Source organism: Psammomys obesus, unplaced genomic scaffold, assembly GCF_907164565.1.
Source record: "Psammomys obesus unplaced genomic scaffold, mPsaObe1.curated_primary_1811, whole genome shotgun sequence".
In the NCBI taxonomy this organism is placed as follows: domain Eukaryota; kingdom Metazoa; phylum Chordata; class Mammalia; order Rodentia; family Muridae; genus Psammomys; species Psammomys obesus.
Window position 1 is genome coordinate 6,593,538 of NW_026596147.1, and position 16,589 is coordinate 6,610,126.

Genomic DNA, 16,589 nt, shown 5'->3' on the forward strand with positions numbered 1-16,589 from the left:
CTGTTAAGTTCTGTGTGATCCTGGAAGATGAGTGGCATATTTAGGTCAGGTAAGACTTTCATTCTTCAGAGTAAGTGAGAACACGATGGAAAGGATGAGAGAGGTAATACAGACTGCCTATCCTCTATTAAAAATGCTTAGGACCAGAAACTTTAGTTAGTTTGGAACATTTGCCTGTGCACAATGAGATACTTAATCAAAGAGACACAAGCCTAAACACAAAATTTAATTTTGCCTTTTTTTTTTTTTTAACATCTTGACACTCAGGGCTCAGGGTAATGAGCCCTCCGATTTAATCAGGACCCACTACATGAGGCCAGGCATGGCAGTTCTGCTTATGACATCATATCCTTGCTCAAAACGTTTCTCTTTTTGGAGCAGTTTGGATTTATAGGTTTGGGATTAGGGAATGCTCAACCTGTAAGCAGAGTAAAGAGAGCTCTGAAAGCCACTGGTGACTCACCGTGGCATGCTAGAGTCCAGTGACACCTCTGATTAGCACAAGGAACTGTTAGCTGAAACACAAAGTTCTATGTGTATACACAGCCCTATGCAGAAACGCACAAGATTTGCTAACCTCCCATCCACGTGGGTTCATCATGTAAAGGCAATGCATATGGAAAGGAGACCCCCTGCCCTTTCAGCGTGCATCTGTTGACTGTCCAATGGACAGAGTCTCTAGAAAGCAATGGGTGAATTCCCCATTTCTTTGGCCAGCCACAGCCACAGCCACATCGAACACTGCATGACATGCACCCTTTTGCGAATTGCATTCCTACCCCAAGTTTCTCCCTGTTTTTAAATCTCTAACACATCAACATGAGAAGTAAAGCCTGGGGTCACTAAACAGGCTCAATTGATGGGCCAAACTCTGGGAGATACTGAATCACAGCTGTCACTCTCACCCTATAAGGATTCACTGAGCCAAGTTGAATTTAAGCCATGAAGAAAGTCTGAATTCTGCTACCATCTCTTCAGAGTTTAGGGTCAATAATAATTCCTGAGCTACAGTGGAAAAAGAGAGCTCTTTTGCAAGAAGATCTCTGTATGCATTAATTTCTGATTATCACTCTTCTAAGAAGTAGCTTTTAAAGCATAATTCAAATATTAAATATTTTGTCCTCTTGTTAATCATTTTATTAACCCAGACATTCTGAACTTAAGGGTTAGCAAATACCAATTTATACATATATATTTTTTACAACTCTACAAATAGGAAAAAGGAAATTATTTTTTTTTTTAGCAAAAAAAAATTGACGATTAGGTTAACAACTACAGCAGGCATTCAGATGGAGCCTTTTAAAATTCCATACATTTGAGTCATGCCTAGCTCTTACTGGTTCCCTCTCCAAAAGGCCAGTGTTTGACGGCTCAGAGATAAGAACAATCTCAGCTCTCCCAATCATCAAAGGGTTTCCGTTTGTGCAGCTCTTCAGACAGATTGCAGTGTGAACAGTTCACACAGCACAGGCATCTGGTCCACAAAACAGCTGCATTTCAGGGTAGCTCTGGCCATCTGAGTGTCCTGGGTACAACGCAGAGACAGTTTCTCCTAACATATTATATGTCTGTGGCCTTTGCATTGGGAGGGAAAAAAAAAAAACAATATTTAAGTAATGTGCTGACTTAAAATGTTTTTTTTTTTACTTTTCCCCTTAATGAGAACTGTATAAACAGAACAACCTCTGGGAAGCAGAGGTGTGTCAGCTGGGGAACCAAATGCCATCAGTGCACTTTAAATGCTACTATAGGTGAAAGGTTAAATGACAACAAACAGTAAAATACTTGAGTTCTTGGTTCTCAACCCAAGTCAAGTTATTATAGTAAGTATTATGTCCTTTGGTATGCGATAAAATATTTTTCTTATTTTAATCAGACTACACACAAAGTGAAACACTATGTCCGGTTATCTAAGACCTAGACCAAGGAACAGCATATTTGAGATATATATGATGTTTTTATATCATCCTATAAGTTTAGACTTGGGGACTTTCCCTTACACAATTATAATAACTGTTATAAAGTTTTAATAGTTAGATCTTTTTTTCCATCTTCCATTCTATCACTAAATAGAGAAGTTTTGTTTTTATAGATTCAGATTTGAGTCTTAGGCTTCTAAAAGACCTAAAAAAAAGTTGTTCAGATCAGTTTCCAACAATTGAATGAATTCATTCCCCTTGAGCTTGGTGGTCTGTGAGTAGGGCTCTGGCATTTTTCTAAACAAGACATCACTCTAGATGGCTGTGTGGTTAGTCCTTCCCCAAAGCTTTCTTCCTCGAATAAACAATTATTCTCATTTCTGCTTAATAGCAGTCACATAACTCAAAGGTATGATGTACCAACCTTAAAGGTATGATGTACCAACCATAGCAAGAAGGATGCTTTTCAGAAACAAAGAAAAAAAATGGCTCTCTCCAAGCAGAAAGAACATTCTGCCCATGTCTTTGTAAAGAACTATGTCTTCCTATTATACGTGCAGACACAGTTTGGTTCCATAAAATCAACTTTAATCTCCAATGTTTTGGTAACTCTAGAAGGCGCTATAGAAGGCAAGCTTTCACCAACGTTTCCCCTAACCCTCCTCTAGTGGGGTTTGGAAACACTGGAAGCCCATCACTAGAGGAAATGATGATTTTGAGAATGGCTTTGTTTTCCACTCAAAGGGTGAGTGTGAGCAGATTATGTCATAAATTTTAAGTGTGAAGCTACAGAGCCATTGCCTCACTTTGACACCATCAAACGTTTGCTCGCTTCATGTCATTTGTTTCTTGTTCCCCCGTGGTTTTCATAAGAAGGATTCAGAGACTGGTGAGTAATAAGAGAAATGAAGCTAAGGGTCAGGCACACAACTTCAGGGAAAGACAGTAATGGCCGTGGTCCTTTGTCTATGAACAATGTCATCAAGTAAGAAACTGAAAGTGAACTGTCTTTGCGTGTTGTCCTTGTTCTGATTATTTCCAGAACCTGAGAGGCCACTTCCAAGAGCCCCATTTTTCTAGTGTCAGAGGCATTTCATCAGATGCATAACTTACGCCCTGGCTGTTTTAACATTCCACTCCTTCAAAATATTACTCCTTAATATAAGCCTCTAACATTTAAAAACCATATTTTAAAATTAAGACTTAATTTGAATGACTACTTTTTGATAAGAATTGTTTGATGGCTTTCTCTGGGTAGATTAAACACAAAAGCTGGATTGGTCTGTGTAGAAACTTCTATATAAAAATTTGTGTTGCGTGCGCTTTTCCAAGAAAAGTAGAAAAAAAAGAAAAGAAATTAATGTGGACTCACAGGCATCTAATTGGCTTTGTCTTTTGATTCTGTTTGACCATCAACAATGATGTAAGACTTGGACAGAGTGCTGCCTCTCTGAGCCATCATTAAATTTCTTGTTTAACTTTAGTGTATACACTTCATTGTGCTTTGGGGAATGACTCTAGAAGACTATAAACTAATGCTTTGCAAAGCCTAAACAAAAATGTTTTAAGCCTGTATTAGACTTCCTTTTATGATGTGAGTAGAAAATATAGTGATTTTTCTTTTAACCAATTATACATTTCTAATGAGAGAGAGAGAAGAGAGCACAAAACAAAACCACAAAGAAAAAGCTTGGAGCTGGGTAACTTATTCAGTGCCGTTTGGAAATACTATTGGGAATTATGGATGCACAAATGCCTTCAGAGAAGTTGGTCCCTTTATAGGACAATCACCATCCATGTTTATTTATTTATTTAAAGGCCCATGAAACAAAAACTAAAGGCAAATATTTTCCCCCAATCAAGCCATCATAGTATGTTAACTAATTATTGTAAAATTAATGCCATTTACCAAGATTTTAATGATATTTCATACTTTGTTCTGAAAAACCAACTAGGTTCTACAAAGCTTGAATGGCTTGTTTTTATCCTGACCAATTCACTCTATAATTGGCACAGAAGATTTATAATCCATCAAAGCTAAACTGGGCAATTAGCCTCCATCTTCTTTCATATCAAAAGGAGTTACAAAGGCTCAAGCCCTGAGGACTGTCATCACTTACAATTATTTCCAACACACTTTCTTCAAGCCATGATAATGGTTAGTCAAAATGGTAATCACAAAAACAGGCCCCATCCAAATTCATTACAAAGTCAGCTAACATCCCCAGACTGTGCAACTATGTAAATGTTTGCACCGGTATTTTTATGTATTATGTGACTCAAAGCTGTGACACTTCCGGAACTATGTTTGGTGGTTTCAATACTCTTGCTACTTAGTGTCAGCAAGAGTGATGTCCTCCAGCCAGTGCCTCCCCAGGGAGCCATCCTTACAGAGGAAAGAAAATCAATGAGCAAGGTATTAATTAGTCTAATAACACTATACAATCATGAGCCAAGTAGTATTCAACTTATATCTTTTGAGCTTCAAGGGACTGTTAACACATGTGTCCCAGGTCTGAGGAAACAAACCCTGTTCTTCATATCATCTCAGGGTGTGGGTGGCATGACATTGGGGGCAGGTGAAGAAATGACTCATTAGCTAGTAGTTGAAGCTGGGCTCCATTTGCACCATCAGAGCTATTTTAACAAGGTCATAGGCCTATATGGCGGGAAACATTTCAAAGAACTTTTGCATTATTTCGAATCTGTGTGCAACACTGCACATTCACAAAGGAAATGAAGTAGCTCCATCCATCTTTATCAACACAGAGAACAGTCTCGTGTGTAGTTTAGTATCTCTACTATTTCCTCTGGTGCTTCTAAGGCAAAAATTAGCATGTTTGAAAATTATGCATGTAGTCAAAACAAGAAAACATTGCTATGCTTAGATTGGGTCATTCTGACGTGTCTCAAACTCAAGGCTTGAGAGTCTGCTGTGTGGTCCTGTTCCTCGGACAACAGAATGAAAAATCTGGTTTTAATTACACACACACAAACACAGACACACACACACAAAGAGAGACTCATGTATACGTAGCTCATCTCTAGATTCTTTTCATTTGTTCTCCAAGAAAGAGACAACCAGAAATAGTTCTTTAAATACACATGTAACACTGTCACAATAAAAGAAAAGAATTCTATGAGTGGTGCCCCTGCTTTCATAAAGGCCTTCTGTTCTCCTTACTATTTTAAAGAACAGCCACACTCAAACTAATGATTTGGGTTTTGTTATTTTAGATATTAAAAAAAAAAAAAACAAAATAATCTTTGCCTATATTAGTTTAAATGGTACAATATAGTTATTCACGAATGCTCATTTGCCTACTGATTTTTATCCTCTCACTTCTTAAAATGGAGGAAAATTCATTAAGATGTGGTGGTAGCATCCTTTTTGGGCTGTGCTGGACCCTAGGTTCATTCATCAGTATCACAAAAGCAGAAGGATATTTACAGAGAAGAAAGTACAGGTAATTGCAGCTAGACAGAATATTAAGCTTATTTTAAGTCTGGTATTTTTTTTCTAAACTAAAAATCTCATTTCTAATACTCTGTTTCTGGAGTTTTATAAAAAGAAGTAGGTGAAGCTGGAAAAGGAGAAGGCCAGACAATGTTTGAATTTTGAGATATCCAATGAGGTTCCGTCTATTGCATTTAACATTTGATAGATGAGTGAAGCATGTGTAAGTTTCAGAGACGTGGTAGAAAGACGGACCCTGATTCCTCCCCTAACCTTTTTGCTAATCCTGTAGCAGTTAAAGACGCCTTAATTAACAACAGCGTTGCTGCCAGTTTTGTTCATTAACAGCTTTGTTGTGCGTTCTCTGTGGCTCTGTGTATTTTGTCTGCCATGTACAGGAATTCAAACCCATTGGTACCACGCACAACAGAAGGGCCCAGCCTTTCGTTGCAGCAGCAAACATTGATGACAAAAGACAGGTAGTGAGCGCTTCCTATAACTCACCAATTGGGCTATATTCAGCTAGCAATATCCAAGACGCGTTGCATGGACAGCTGCGGAGTCTCATCCCCAGTTCGCCTCAAAAGTAAGTACTGACCTTTGGCTCTGGCCAGTGTTCCTCACAGTGCGGTGCGCTTTCTTTTCAGAGGTCCAGCTCCTGCCGTTTCCTCCTTTGCTTTCTTTGTTTTTTATAGAGAGGCATCTCAAACTCGGCTCTAATTGCTCCAGAGCCCTGTCACCCAGTTCCTGAATGGTTAGTGGCTACATGGATTTTTAAAAAAAAATAAAAGGAATCTCTTGTCCTGCTATCAGCCTTTTCAGTAATGTCAATATTTTCTGGTAAATCATTCTCTGCACAATTCTAATGCATTTACATTTTACCCACCAAAAGATCAAGCCTCCGCTGAGGAATTTTTCTTTAACCCCCCACCCCCTTTTCTTTTACAGGATGTGAACTACTTTGAACACAAGCACAATATTCGGCCCAAACCTTTCATAATTCCAGGCCGAACCAGGTCATAAATTCTGAGATGAAGTTTGAAGTGCATGCTGCTTTAATCAGTTCTTACTAACCACCGGGGAAAGTAACTTCTAGGTGTCTGGGGTGATGTCTCATTGTGAAGCTTATTTCAAAAGCAAAAAGAAACAACTCACTTAGCATTGAGCAGCAGCCAAATAGCATCCATTACTAAGAGTAAATACTGAGTAGATGACAGGGCTGTGAAATTTTATGTGATCACCGTGGTTATTTATAACTAGCGCCCCGAAGACTCTGGGACTCCCATCCAGAACACAGTGACCTTTGAGTCAGGTACATGTGCCCTGTCCCAGGTCAGGAAAGCCCAGCCAGCGGGAACAAAACATGGAAACCAGCCCTGGGTCGTAGCAAGGGGAAGCTGGGATCACTTTACATGTTTGACAGACTCCGGCCATCCCACCTCAGTGCCTGCTTCTCTTGGCACTGTCAGACCCAGCATTTTAGCCCTTATCTAAAAACAACTGCTCAGAGGGATGGATCCATACAAAGGAAGAAAGGCTCCTTGAGGTGAAAACTTTTCTATCTGGTGAAAAATCAATATAACAGGAGAGAGGGAAGCCAGTTACAGAGAGTGCTTCGGACTCTCATGGGATATGTCATATAAGCCACAGTAACAATAACAAACAAAATCTAAAATCTTATTTGTCAATCAAAGAAGCGATTCTGGCTACCGTCTTTCCCAGACTCTTCTCTAGAGCCTGAATGTCAGTTGAAAGCAACTTCAGGAAACCTCAAACCCATCACTCTGACCTTCGGCTGGTTAACCCAAGGAAGCTGTTTATCACACTAAGTTGATCCTGTCTGGTTAGCAATAGCTCATAATGGTTTGCCTCAGGTGGCCCAAGCTGGTAGCCCATAGGTGAGCTCATTCCATACGCATGACTTACTTAACTCTCCCACTGTTTCGCTTTATGGGGGGAGGGAATAATGGAATGTTTTCACATGCCATGTTCATCACTGTTAAGCCCATGTTAACTGGGTACATGTCACAATTACGTGGCTGACCCTGTAGGCACTTAACTTCTCCTGTGGCTAGGAAATCATTACTACATAGATGACTTACAAATCATATATTAAAAGTGTAGACCCTTCAGTAAGCTACAGGAAGGGCCAGAGGATTGTCTCCAAATAAACCACACAAGTTTCATAATGTCAGACACAGAAAGAAGCATGAATGGGAGAATGGAAGCATGATGCGAAGAGAGCATCTCTGTCTGACTAGCCCCATGTTGTATCCCCAACACCTAGAAATGAGCCTGGAACATAATGAATGCTCCTCATGTGCACACTGGGTAGAGAAATAGAATCCCAAGAGTGCCCAGTGTTTCCTGAGTGTGAGACGGAAGAACCGGAAGCTGTCCACCTTTCCACTCTGCACTACCCTCTCTGTTCCCTTGTTTCCACTCCTCCTTCCATCTTTTCCACTTTTACCACTGCTGACCCTACGCCACTGCACCTTCAGTCACGGGACACACCGCGCAGAGTTTAACAGTTAAAAATGCTACTTCGCCACTGAATAATACACAGCAAAATATAGTGAATAAATATAATGCCCGAAGACGCATTCCACAGTGCAAAAATTCAAAGGGAGTCAGAGGGGCTTCCTTCTGGGTTGTCTTAACTCGAGCGTGGTGGGTGACAAGGGCAGCCCATTTGCAAGTTTGTCACCCGCGCAACAGAATTTAGAAGGGCAGGAATTGTCTAAAAAATAGGTAAATAAATCGAAAGGGCCACCTGTGCACAGATCCTAAAGACTGGTGGAAATGCCTCTCCACGCTTCTTTTCTTCCTCTGTCCCCTCACTATTTGCTCTAGCCTCGGAACTTTTTGCTTTCTCCCAGTGATTTTTTTTTTAATGAAAGTAGAAATTCAAGGCAACATTGCCAAACTACTGCTACACTGTGAGTGAGCAACTCGCTTCATCTGAAGTGAAACAGGTGTAGAGGATTTGCGTGTCCAGGCACCTGGTGTTTTCCTACTAGCTCTGGCTCATTTGGTTACTTGGTCATCGCGGGTGAAGCCATTTAAAGCACCAGCATTTTTATACTGAGATATGCTACATTTTAAAGCCAAAGCATAATTCAAAATAGGCACAGGGTATTTTTTTATAGACCCGAATGGAAAGATGAAATGTTTCTGGGTAGTTTTAAACAAATCACATCCAGAAATATGCCCTCCTCACCAAAAGTTCGAACGCATTCCCAGGGAAGTTTGTTGCCTGTGCGAGAACCCACCTGGTTGTGAAGTCATGGATGTCACCGTCCCCTTGACAGCCGTTCTTGCCCCCTCACCAAGACAGCCTCTGGGAGATGGCATTAGCATCTCCATTCAGGGTCACCAAGAATAAGTCACTGGACTCATGAGGATGTTCCATGGGGCCTGGAGTCCATGAGAACCATCTTACGTAAACCATCTACAGAGGAACTTTTTAAACTTTGTCTTGGATATTTGTCAAAGGCCATTTTTGTTGGTGTTACATCATTTCCTCCATTTAGGAGAAACGGGGCCCCTCATTCGAACAACGAAAGAAGGAGAAATAGAAGACACAGTCTTTGACAAATTAAAACCATATGCACATACATATCAATACACGATACCTAATAACAGAAAAAACGATTACTAATTACAGCTCAAAATAAAGTATATCTCTGAGTTCACGCAGATAATAACTTATCCAATATCTAGCATCCTTCCTGCTACGCAGGAAGCCAGAAAAGATCTAAATCTCTCCTGACCTTCCATCGTATTTGGCCCATGTCCCTCAAGATTTAACTCACTGTCTCAAACTCCTGTTTTTCAAGTTCATGAACCTCATTACACTTACGTCAAATCATCTAATCCTGACCAAACTGCTCTACAAGAGAGAATTTTCTCCGTCTTTTAGCAGTGAAAGTCAATTTTAGAAATTAGTGCTGAGAAAGAAAGAAAGAAAGAAAGAAAGAAAGAAAGAAAGAAAGAGAGAGAGAGAAAGAAAGAAAGGAAAAAAAGAAAGAAAGAAAGAAAGAAAGAAAGAAAGAAAGAAAGAAAGAAAGAAAGAAAGAAAGAAAGAGAGAGAGAGAGAAAGAAAGAAATGAAAGAAGGAAAATGGTAAATAAGGCCAGATGGTATTTTGGTCCATGACCTAACTAATGCCCTGGATGTGTTTTAAAGAGATTCTCAACAGGCAGGAGCTAAAGGGATGGTGTAAGAAGTTGGATTGTGTAACACAAGACCCTAAAAAACAAAAAACAAAACAAAAAAAAAAACTTATTTATTGACAGTATTGTCCCAACTAATCAACTGCAACATTTATTTTTTAAAAGTCACTGTTGAGCATCCTTTTGGGTTTTATTGTCTCTGTGGGGCTGTGATTAGCAACAGTAGCCCTTTAAAGTAAATGCAAAGATGGGGTCCCATGGTCTCAGTTGAGATTGTGGGCTTTGGGGAACCACATCACGAATATGCACGTGTCTCAAGTTCACAGCAATACTAACAGGCAATCATGACGGAGGCTTACATTGATATCGACACCTCTTTTTGCTTTAATCTAAACGGCTGGACATTCTGAAGACTCTCATAATATACGCCATTTTCTCATAAAATGTATCTCTCTATGTGTTTAAAACGCCTGTAATTAATTAACAAAATGCATGTCAGCGTGGCCAGTCTCCAATTCAGTTTCACAAAGAGTACAGAATCTCCCTAGTTCTTGACTAGTGTGATCAACCTCTCTACTATTCTTAAAGTCCTAACCCTGGTCCTTCAAAGGAAATAAAAAATATGCATGGAAATATGTGTGTGTGTGTGTGTCAAAGTCTTGCATGAAACACCTGTGTAGAAAGGAAATAAACCTTAGCCTTGAGTAGCACTGAGATGCTGTGAAAGGACCTGTTTGTTTGTTCTGTGATCATGGGCTGGAAGGCGGTGAGCATTTATTGACTGTTTCTGGTTCCTGTATTAGGTTACAGGGAAGTTTTTAAACTATATTCCTAACAAAATAAGTGAACAAAAAGTAATATATTGAAATAATAACAGTAAAATATTGATAACATAGCTCTAAACTATGAGTTTTACTTAGCCTCACCCACAAATTTCCAATTACTATCCAGTCAAGCTTGACCCTGTGACTGAAGCATGATTATTTTGAAACGTTTGGCCTAAATTTTCATGCTATCCAATGTTACTACTTGTGAAGTAGCATTCATTAATATTTTAAATATAAACTTCAGAGACACAAAAGGATATCTAACTAATCCTCCTCCACCATTTACCTGTAATATTATCAGAAACGAAAATTATTTGGCCTGTTTTTGGTTTTTTTGTTTGGTTTTTTTGTTTTTTTTAAATAAGAAAGACATTTGGTTTCTACCTGCTTTGTGTACAACTCTTTCTACGCGTTACTCCTTAACTCGGTAGGATCAAGCCAACAAATGCGCTATCGCCTGCACCTTTTTATTTGGTTCAAGTTTTCTGCATGTGAATTTCTCGTCGTCCCTTTTGGAAACACCTTCTAGCCGGTGTCCTGTCCCCACTTCTTCCTAACCTGTCTGTACTTGTCTTCTCTGTCCTTCCGGTTCCGTGCGTCCTCCCTGGGTAACGCGGTCACTAACACAGTGGCTGCAGCACTCCTTCCGGTATTGACTGTGGCAGCGGACGTAGCACCCCTTCCTCCGTCAGTACTGTCAGTACGATCTGCCCAGGTGACTTGAAAATTGCTGCTAAGATGGCCCCTAACATTCCTTTGGAAATGGAACTTCCGGGCGTGAAGATTGTACATGCTCAGTTTAACACACCTATGCAGTTGTACTCAGATGACAATATTATGGAAACACTTCAGGGTCAGGTTTCCACAGCTCTAGGGGAGACACCTTCCATGAGGTAATATGACACTTTTTGAACCGTGGGCGTATTGACTAAACACATGGGTGATAGCGACTTTAATGGTGTCTTTTAACGTTGTCTTTGTGGAAAGAAAGCTATGGGAAAGCTTTAAGGGGAAAAAAAAAAATGTTTCTGAAACATTTAAACCTGGTAATAAAACTTATCTACATAAATGATGGGACAGATAGAAATAAAATAAAATTACATAAAGACCAAATGGATGTCTTTTGAAAGCTTCAGTATACTTTATAAGTGCCTGATTTAGTATTCTCAAAAATGGCTTAAGATCTTGCATGTCTGTCTTTTGTTGGTGAAAAGATGGGGGTTGGGGGGTGATGTCCAAACACTATTATGAAATAACCCTTTCTCTTTTTCTATGGGAATGTGTGGAGAGGGATTGTTTTGCTGTTTAAAATGTTTGCATTTCTTTAACTTTTTATAAACAAATGCTTCAAGCTGTTAGTGAAGATATTCAATTCCCGTTAGTGTCTATTTTGACTAGTTTCTTCTTTGTTATTAATGTGTGTTCCAAGTACTTTTGCCAACAGAGGTTTTTCCAATTAAAAAGATTTATTATGGAATAAAATCCATAATTGCTTCTTTTAATATTGCAAAATCACTTTTCATAAATTATGGTGACACTTAAGAATGCCATGTAGCAATATTAAAGTTGTCTCAGGGTTTATACGGTGAGTTAATTCCGAAGCTTTATTTATTTATTTATTTTCAGGTAGAATATAGGTGACTAAAATATGCACAGATAGATTTCTAGGTAATAACAGTTAAATAAAGTGTTTAGTCCCTAACAAGTAGAATTATGATGACATTTTAATTGTTCACTATTTACTGAAAGCATAGTAGATAAAATTGTTCTCGTTATTATTGTGACTATTTGAAAATAGAATAATCAGTTTAGCAAAAGTGCTGATAAAAGCTACATAAAAGCCTTATGAGGTTTGAAATACTGTTTTTAATGGTGTCTTCTAATGTAATATAAATTTCATCAACTTAGACGTTATATGGAACTTGCTTTTATATCAAAAATAGTAATATTTAAACTTCTATGAGTGAGGCTAATCAAAATGAGCTCACTCCTACACTCTTATGTCTGCTGTCTTTTTGCTGAAAAAAAAAAAGAGGAAGTTTGTTCGCATCTATGATTCTATAGCCATCAGACACAAGTCTCGTCTTTTAAGATGTATGTGTCCTGACAGAAGTCACAGACGAGAATTCAAACATATTTCTTCTCCTAGAGATTCACTGGAGAGTCATTCCCTGCTCAGCACCTGCCGTGAGCAAGGGATGACCGTCACTGTCGCGTTGCCCCCCGGCCCTTCTGACGGTGTGTCACCAGCTGTCTCTGTGTTTCAGTGAGCCTGCGGCCTCGGTACCCCCTCAGTCCGATGTGTACCGTATGCTCCATGACAATCGGGATGAGCCAACTCCTCCTCGCCAGTCAGGCTCCTTCAGGGTGCTCCAGGAGCTGGTGAACGACGGGCCGGGTGAGCCTTGCTAGTCCCTACTGACGTATTTGTAAAGCCCCTTGAGTGGGTGGGAAAGAAGAACTGAGCATGAGGGAAGGGCTGTCTGAATGCTCGTTCTAGTCAATAATCAAGTGGGTCTTTGTTCAGAAGGATTCAGGAAAAGAATTTTCTGGACATATCCAAGTATTCATGGTATGAAACCACTCATTCAAAATTTAAAAAGCACCAAAAAAAAAAAAATTCTACCCATAGTAGTCAAGAGCCAGCATAGCTTATTAATCAAAGATTTAGTTTTCAACAGATGCTATAAGATTTCTCAGCCTCTCCTCCCCAAACTCCTTAGAGTATCATCAACCTCAGGAAACACACACACACACACACACACACACACACACACAATGAAGCCTGCTGTGCCCCTTGCTATCTCACCCTATACAAAGTTCCTTGCATCTAGCATTACCAAATTTTCACAATAAGTCAGGAAGGCAGAGACTATTACTTGCCCCACTTGACCAATGAGAAACAGAGGCCTAAGGAAAGCAGAGTTGGGTAAGGCCACACAGCCAGTATGTATAAGAGCTGACCTCTAGGGGCCTGGAGAGATGGTTCAGCAGTTAAGAGCACTGGCTGTTCTTCCGGAGGTCCTGCGTTCAATTCCCAGCAACCACATGGTGGCTCACAGCCGTCAATAATGGGATCTGATGCCCTCTTCTGGTGTGCAGGCGTACATGCAGATAGAGCACTCATACACATAAATAAATAAAATATTTGTAAAAGAAAAAAAAAAGAAAAAAGAAAAGATGACCTCTGGCTTGTACTTCAACTCATGCTTTTTGTCCGAATGTAAATGTGCTTTTTAAGAGGCCCCGAGTCAGTTCCTGGCAACTGCAAGGTGGCTCACAGCCAACTATAATGTCATCTAATGCCCTCTGCCAGCATGCAGGCATACACGCAGATAGGACACTCACAGACAAAATAAATAAATACATCCTTTTAAAAGTGAGGCTGGAGAGGTGACTCAGTAGGTAAGAACACTGAATGTTCTTCCTGAGGACTCAGGTTCAATCCCCAGCACCCACAAGGCAGCTCACAACTGATTGTAACTCCAGGACCTGACACCCTCACACAGACAAGCAGCCAGAACACCAATGCACATAAAATAAAAATAAATTATTATTTAAAAAAAAAAAAAAGGCATCCAATGAAAGACGCCCTGTCCTCCAAACACCTCGCAACAGTCCCCGCCAGCACGTTTTCTGAGTAGTTTCACTTTTAAAGGGGTCTAGCTCAGAACCAGGCCTCTCCGGCACCGCTGGGCCCTGCTGCCTTTGAGACCACAGTGCAGACGCGGCCCAAGAATCCTTCGGGCTAAAGTGCATGCTTCAAAATAGACGTGAAAGTGCTCACTCTAAAATAGACTCCACGTAGGAACTGGAGCCAGCTGCTCCTCGCCATAAATGGAAACACTTTGTTTTTTTTTTTTTCAGAGGACCGTCCTGCTGGAACTCGAAGCGTGAGGGCTCCGGTTACTAAGGTCCACGGCGGGGCTGGCAGCGCCCAGAAGATGCCTCTCTGCGACAAGTGTGGGAGTGGCATTGTGTACGTCTTGCTTTTTAACTCACTCGGCAATTCACTCTGAGCCTCGCTGGCACTTTTCCACGCCTTGTACTTTTAGGCCTTTTTGGAGAAAAGGCAGTTTTTGGAAAAGTTCAATTTCTAGTCATTAACTTAAAATAGAACATTTATAACACTTCAGCATATTTGGCCAGTGCGCCTCAGTCATAACCTCAAGACGGCGTAGAACACGAGTAGCAGTCTGTACCTTCAGAAATACTTCCGTGAAAAAAAAAGAAAGAAAGAAAAACTGCCCAAACACGTATATGAAAACAATTTCCAAGACTCAAGATCTTCCTTTTAAAAGTTAATTCCATTAATATATGATCTTTGAATACTTACTTTTCTATAAAGAAGAAAAATTCAGGGCCCGTTGGTCTGTGAATTAAAATGCATTTTGTGACCAACCATTTTAATTACACAAATATCAAGATCTAGATATTTTTTACAGCACAGTCAAGCTCCCGTCGTCGGGAGACTCCGTGTGTTAACAGCCACCTTTGCACATTTTTCAAGTGAATCAGACGTGGCCACCTCTCCTGCCCTTTCATCCTCTTCTCCCACCACGAGCAGAGACAAAATTTACCCAGTTATCCAAGAGAACGGTGGAGGAAGGAGGCCCTAGTTAGAACCAAGGGAACAAAGTGGGAGACAGGAAGAAAAGGGGATGGCTGGACAGCACCTCTGAAAACACACAGCTCATGGTGTCGCCAAAAGTAACGTTGTTCCCCAATAACAATATCCTCTGTCGCTGGTTAAGGTGAGAGCAGATGCTGGGCCACCGGGATAGGAAGCCCACAGGGGAACCCCCAACTCTGCAGCTCAAAGCCTGTCTCAAAGCCACCGAACCCCTTTAAGGGGTTCAGCCCCCATAAATCATAGCTCCCACTTACAAAGAAGCTGGGTTGGGGCGGTGGGGGCATGCGACAGAAAGTACCGTTCCCTGACTTGTGCCTTTGAGACTCTAAAGCCTTCCCAGCTCAGTATCAGAGAGGAAGCTGATGGCGTGGGCAAGTTCTGACATACAAATGCCGGAGGTGCGCTGCGTTCCCTGACTGTGGACAGGCCAGCTGACCGCAGCCTCCCCTCTCTTCCTGTGCTGTCTGTACCTTCTGTGTCTTCTCTCCCCACAGAGGTGCTGTCGTCAAGGCCCGGGATAAGTACCGCCACCCCGAGTGCTTTGTATGCGCCGACTGTAACCTCAACCTCAAGCAGAAGGGCTACTTCTTCGTGGAGGGAGAGCTGTACTGCGAGACCCACGCGAGAGCCCGCACGAGGCCCCCCGAAGGCTACGACACCGTCACTCTGTACCCCAAAGCTTAGGCCCTTTGCAGGCGAGAACACGCATGCACGCACCCACGCGCACTTACACTGGCCAATGATGCGGAGCTTCGAGCAGGAAATCCAAAGCCGAGGCTTTTAGACATTTATCTGACAGTGTAGTAAAGGAAGGGTCTGTCAAGTGACAGAAACAAGTGCTACCTATGGCTTGTAATTCTTTATCTGTGGGGTTAGCAATGGTGACATCTAAAGCAATAATGTTTCGGTGTCACGCTCCACAGTTTCCATCTGTTACCCAACTATCCCAAGTGTAAACACCTGGCTATTTGGGGGAGTTCAAGTTGTTTCTCCTTCAAAGTTGCTTTTGGTAATTGTAGTAAGTAATGTCAAATAACAATCTTGTATTCTAAAAAAAACAAAAACAAAAAAACATGGCAGATGTCCGTGTCTGTTATTCTTAAAGTGCATGTCAGGAAGGCATTACCAGGATTTGTTTTGTATGCAAACAGCTGTATCACGATAACACAAGCGTAATAAATACTCGAAGCGTGTTTTCTTTTTTAAGTTCATACTGAATGGATTCACCAGTTCAGCAAGAAGACCCACCCATATCTTAGCATGTGCACTAAGCATTTAAATATTTTAAGGATTCAGCTGGTGGCGGCACACACCTTTGATCCCAGCACTCTGGAGGGATAGACAGACGGTGAGTTCAAGGCCAGCCTGGTCTACAGAGTGAGTTCCAGGTCAGCCACCGTTACTCAGAGAAACTGTCTCAAACACACACACACACACACACACACACTTTTTTTTTTTTTAAGGAATCTATGTTCTCTTTAGTTTTTGTAGTTTAGTCTTTTGTGTATATGGTAGGGGTTGGACTGTGTTCGTGTGTGTGTGTGTGTGTGTGTGTGTGTGTGTGTGTGTGTGTGTGTG

At 40.9% G+C, this 16,589-nt stretch overlaps 1 protein-coding gene across 2 annotated transcripts in view; it reads left to right on the plus strand.

The window, feature by feature from the left end:
• Positions 1–16,217, plus strand: part of Pdlim3 (PDZ and LIM domain 3) — a 32,797-nt gene extending 16,580 nt beyond the window's left edge. The window contains exons 4-8 of one of the 2 annotated variants that reach the window (XM_055593584.1): positions 6,325–6,392; positions 11,008–11,271; positions 12,646–12,776; positions 14,246–14,357; positions 15,506–16,217. In XM_055593584.1, coding sequence (XP_055449559.1) covers positions 6,325–6,392; positions 11,008–11,271; positions 12,646–12,776; positions 14,246–14,357; positions 15,506–15,695 — 765 coding nt within the window. In that variant the 3' untranslated portion in view covers positions 15,696–16,217. Of the gene's footprint in view, positions 1–5,774; positions 5,963–6,324; positions 6,393–11,007; positions 11,272–12,645; positions 12,777–14,245; positions 14,358–15,505 lie in introns of both variants that reach the window. The other variant, XM_055593585.1, reaches the window with a different exon arrangement.
• The last annotated feature ends 372 nt before the right edge of the window (positions 16,218–16,589 follow it).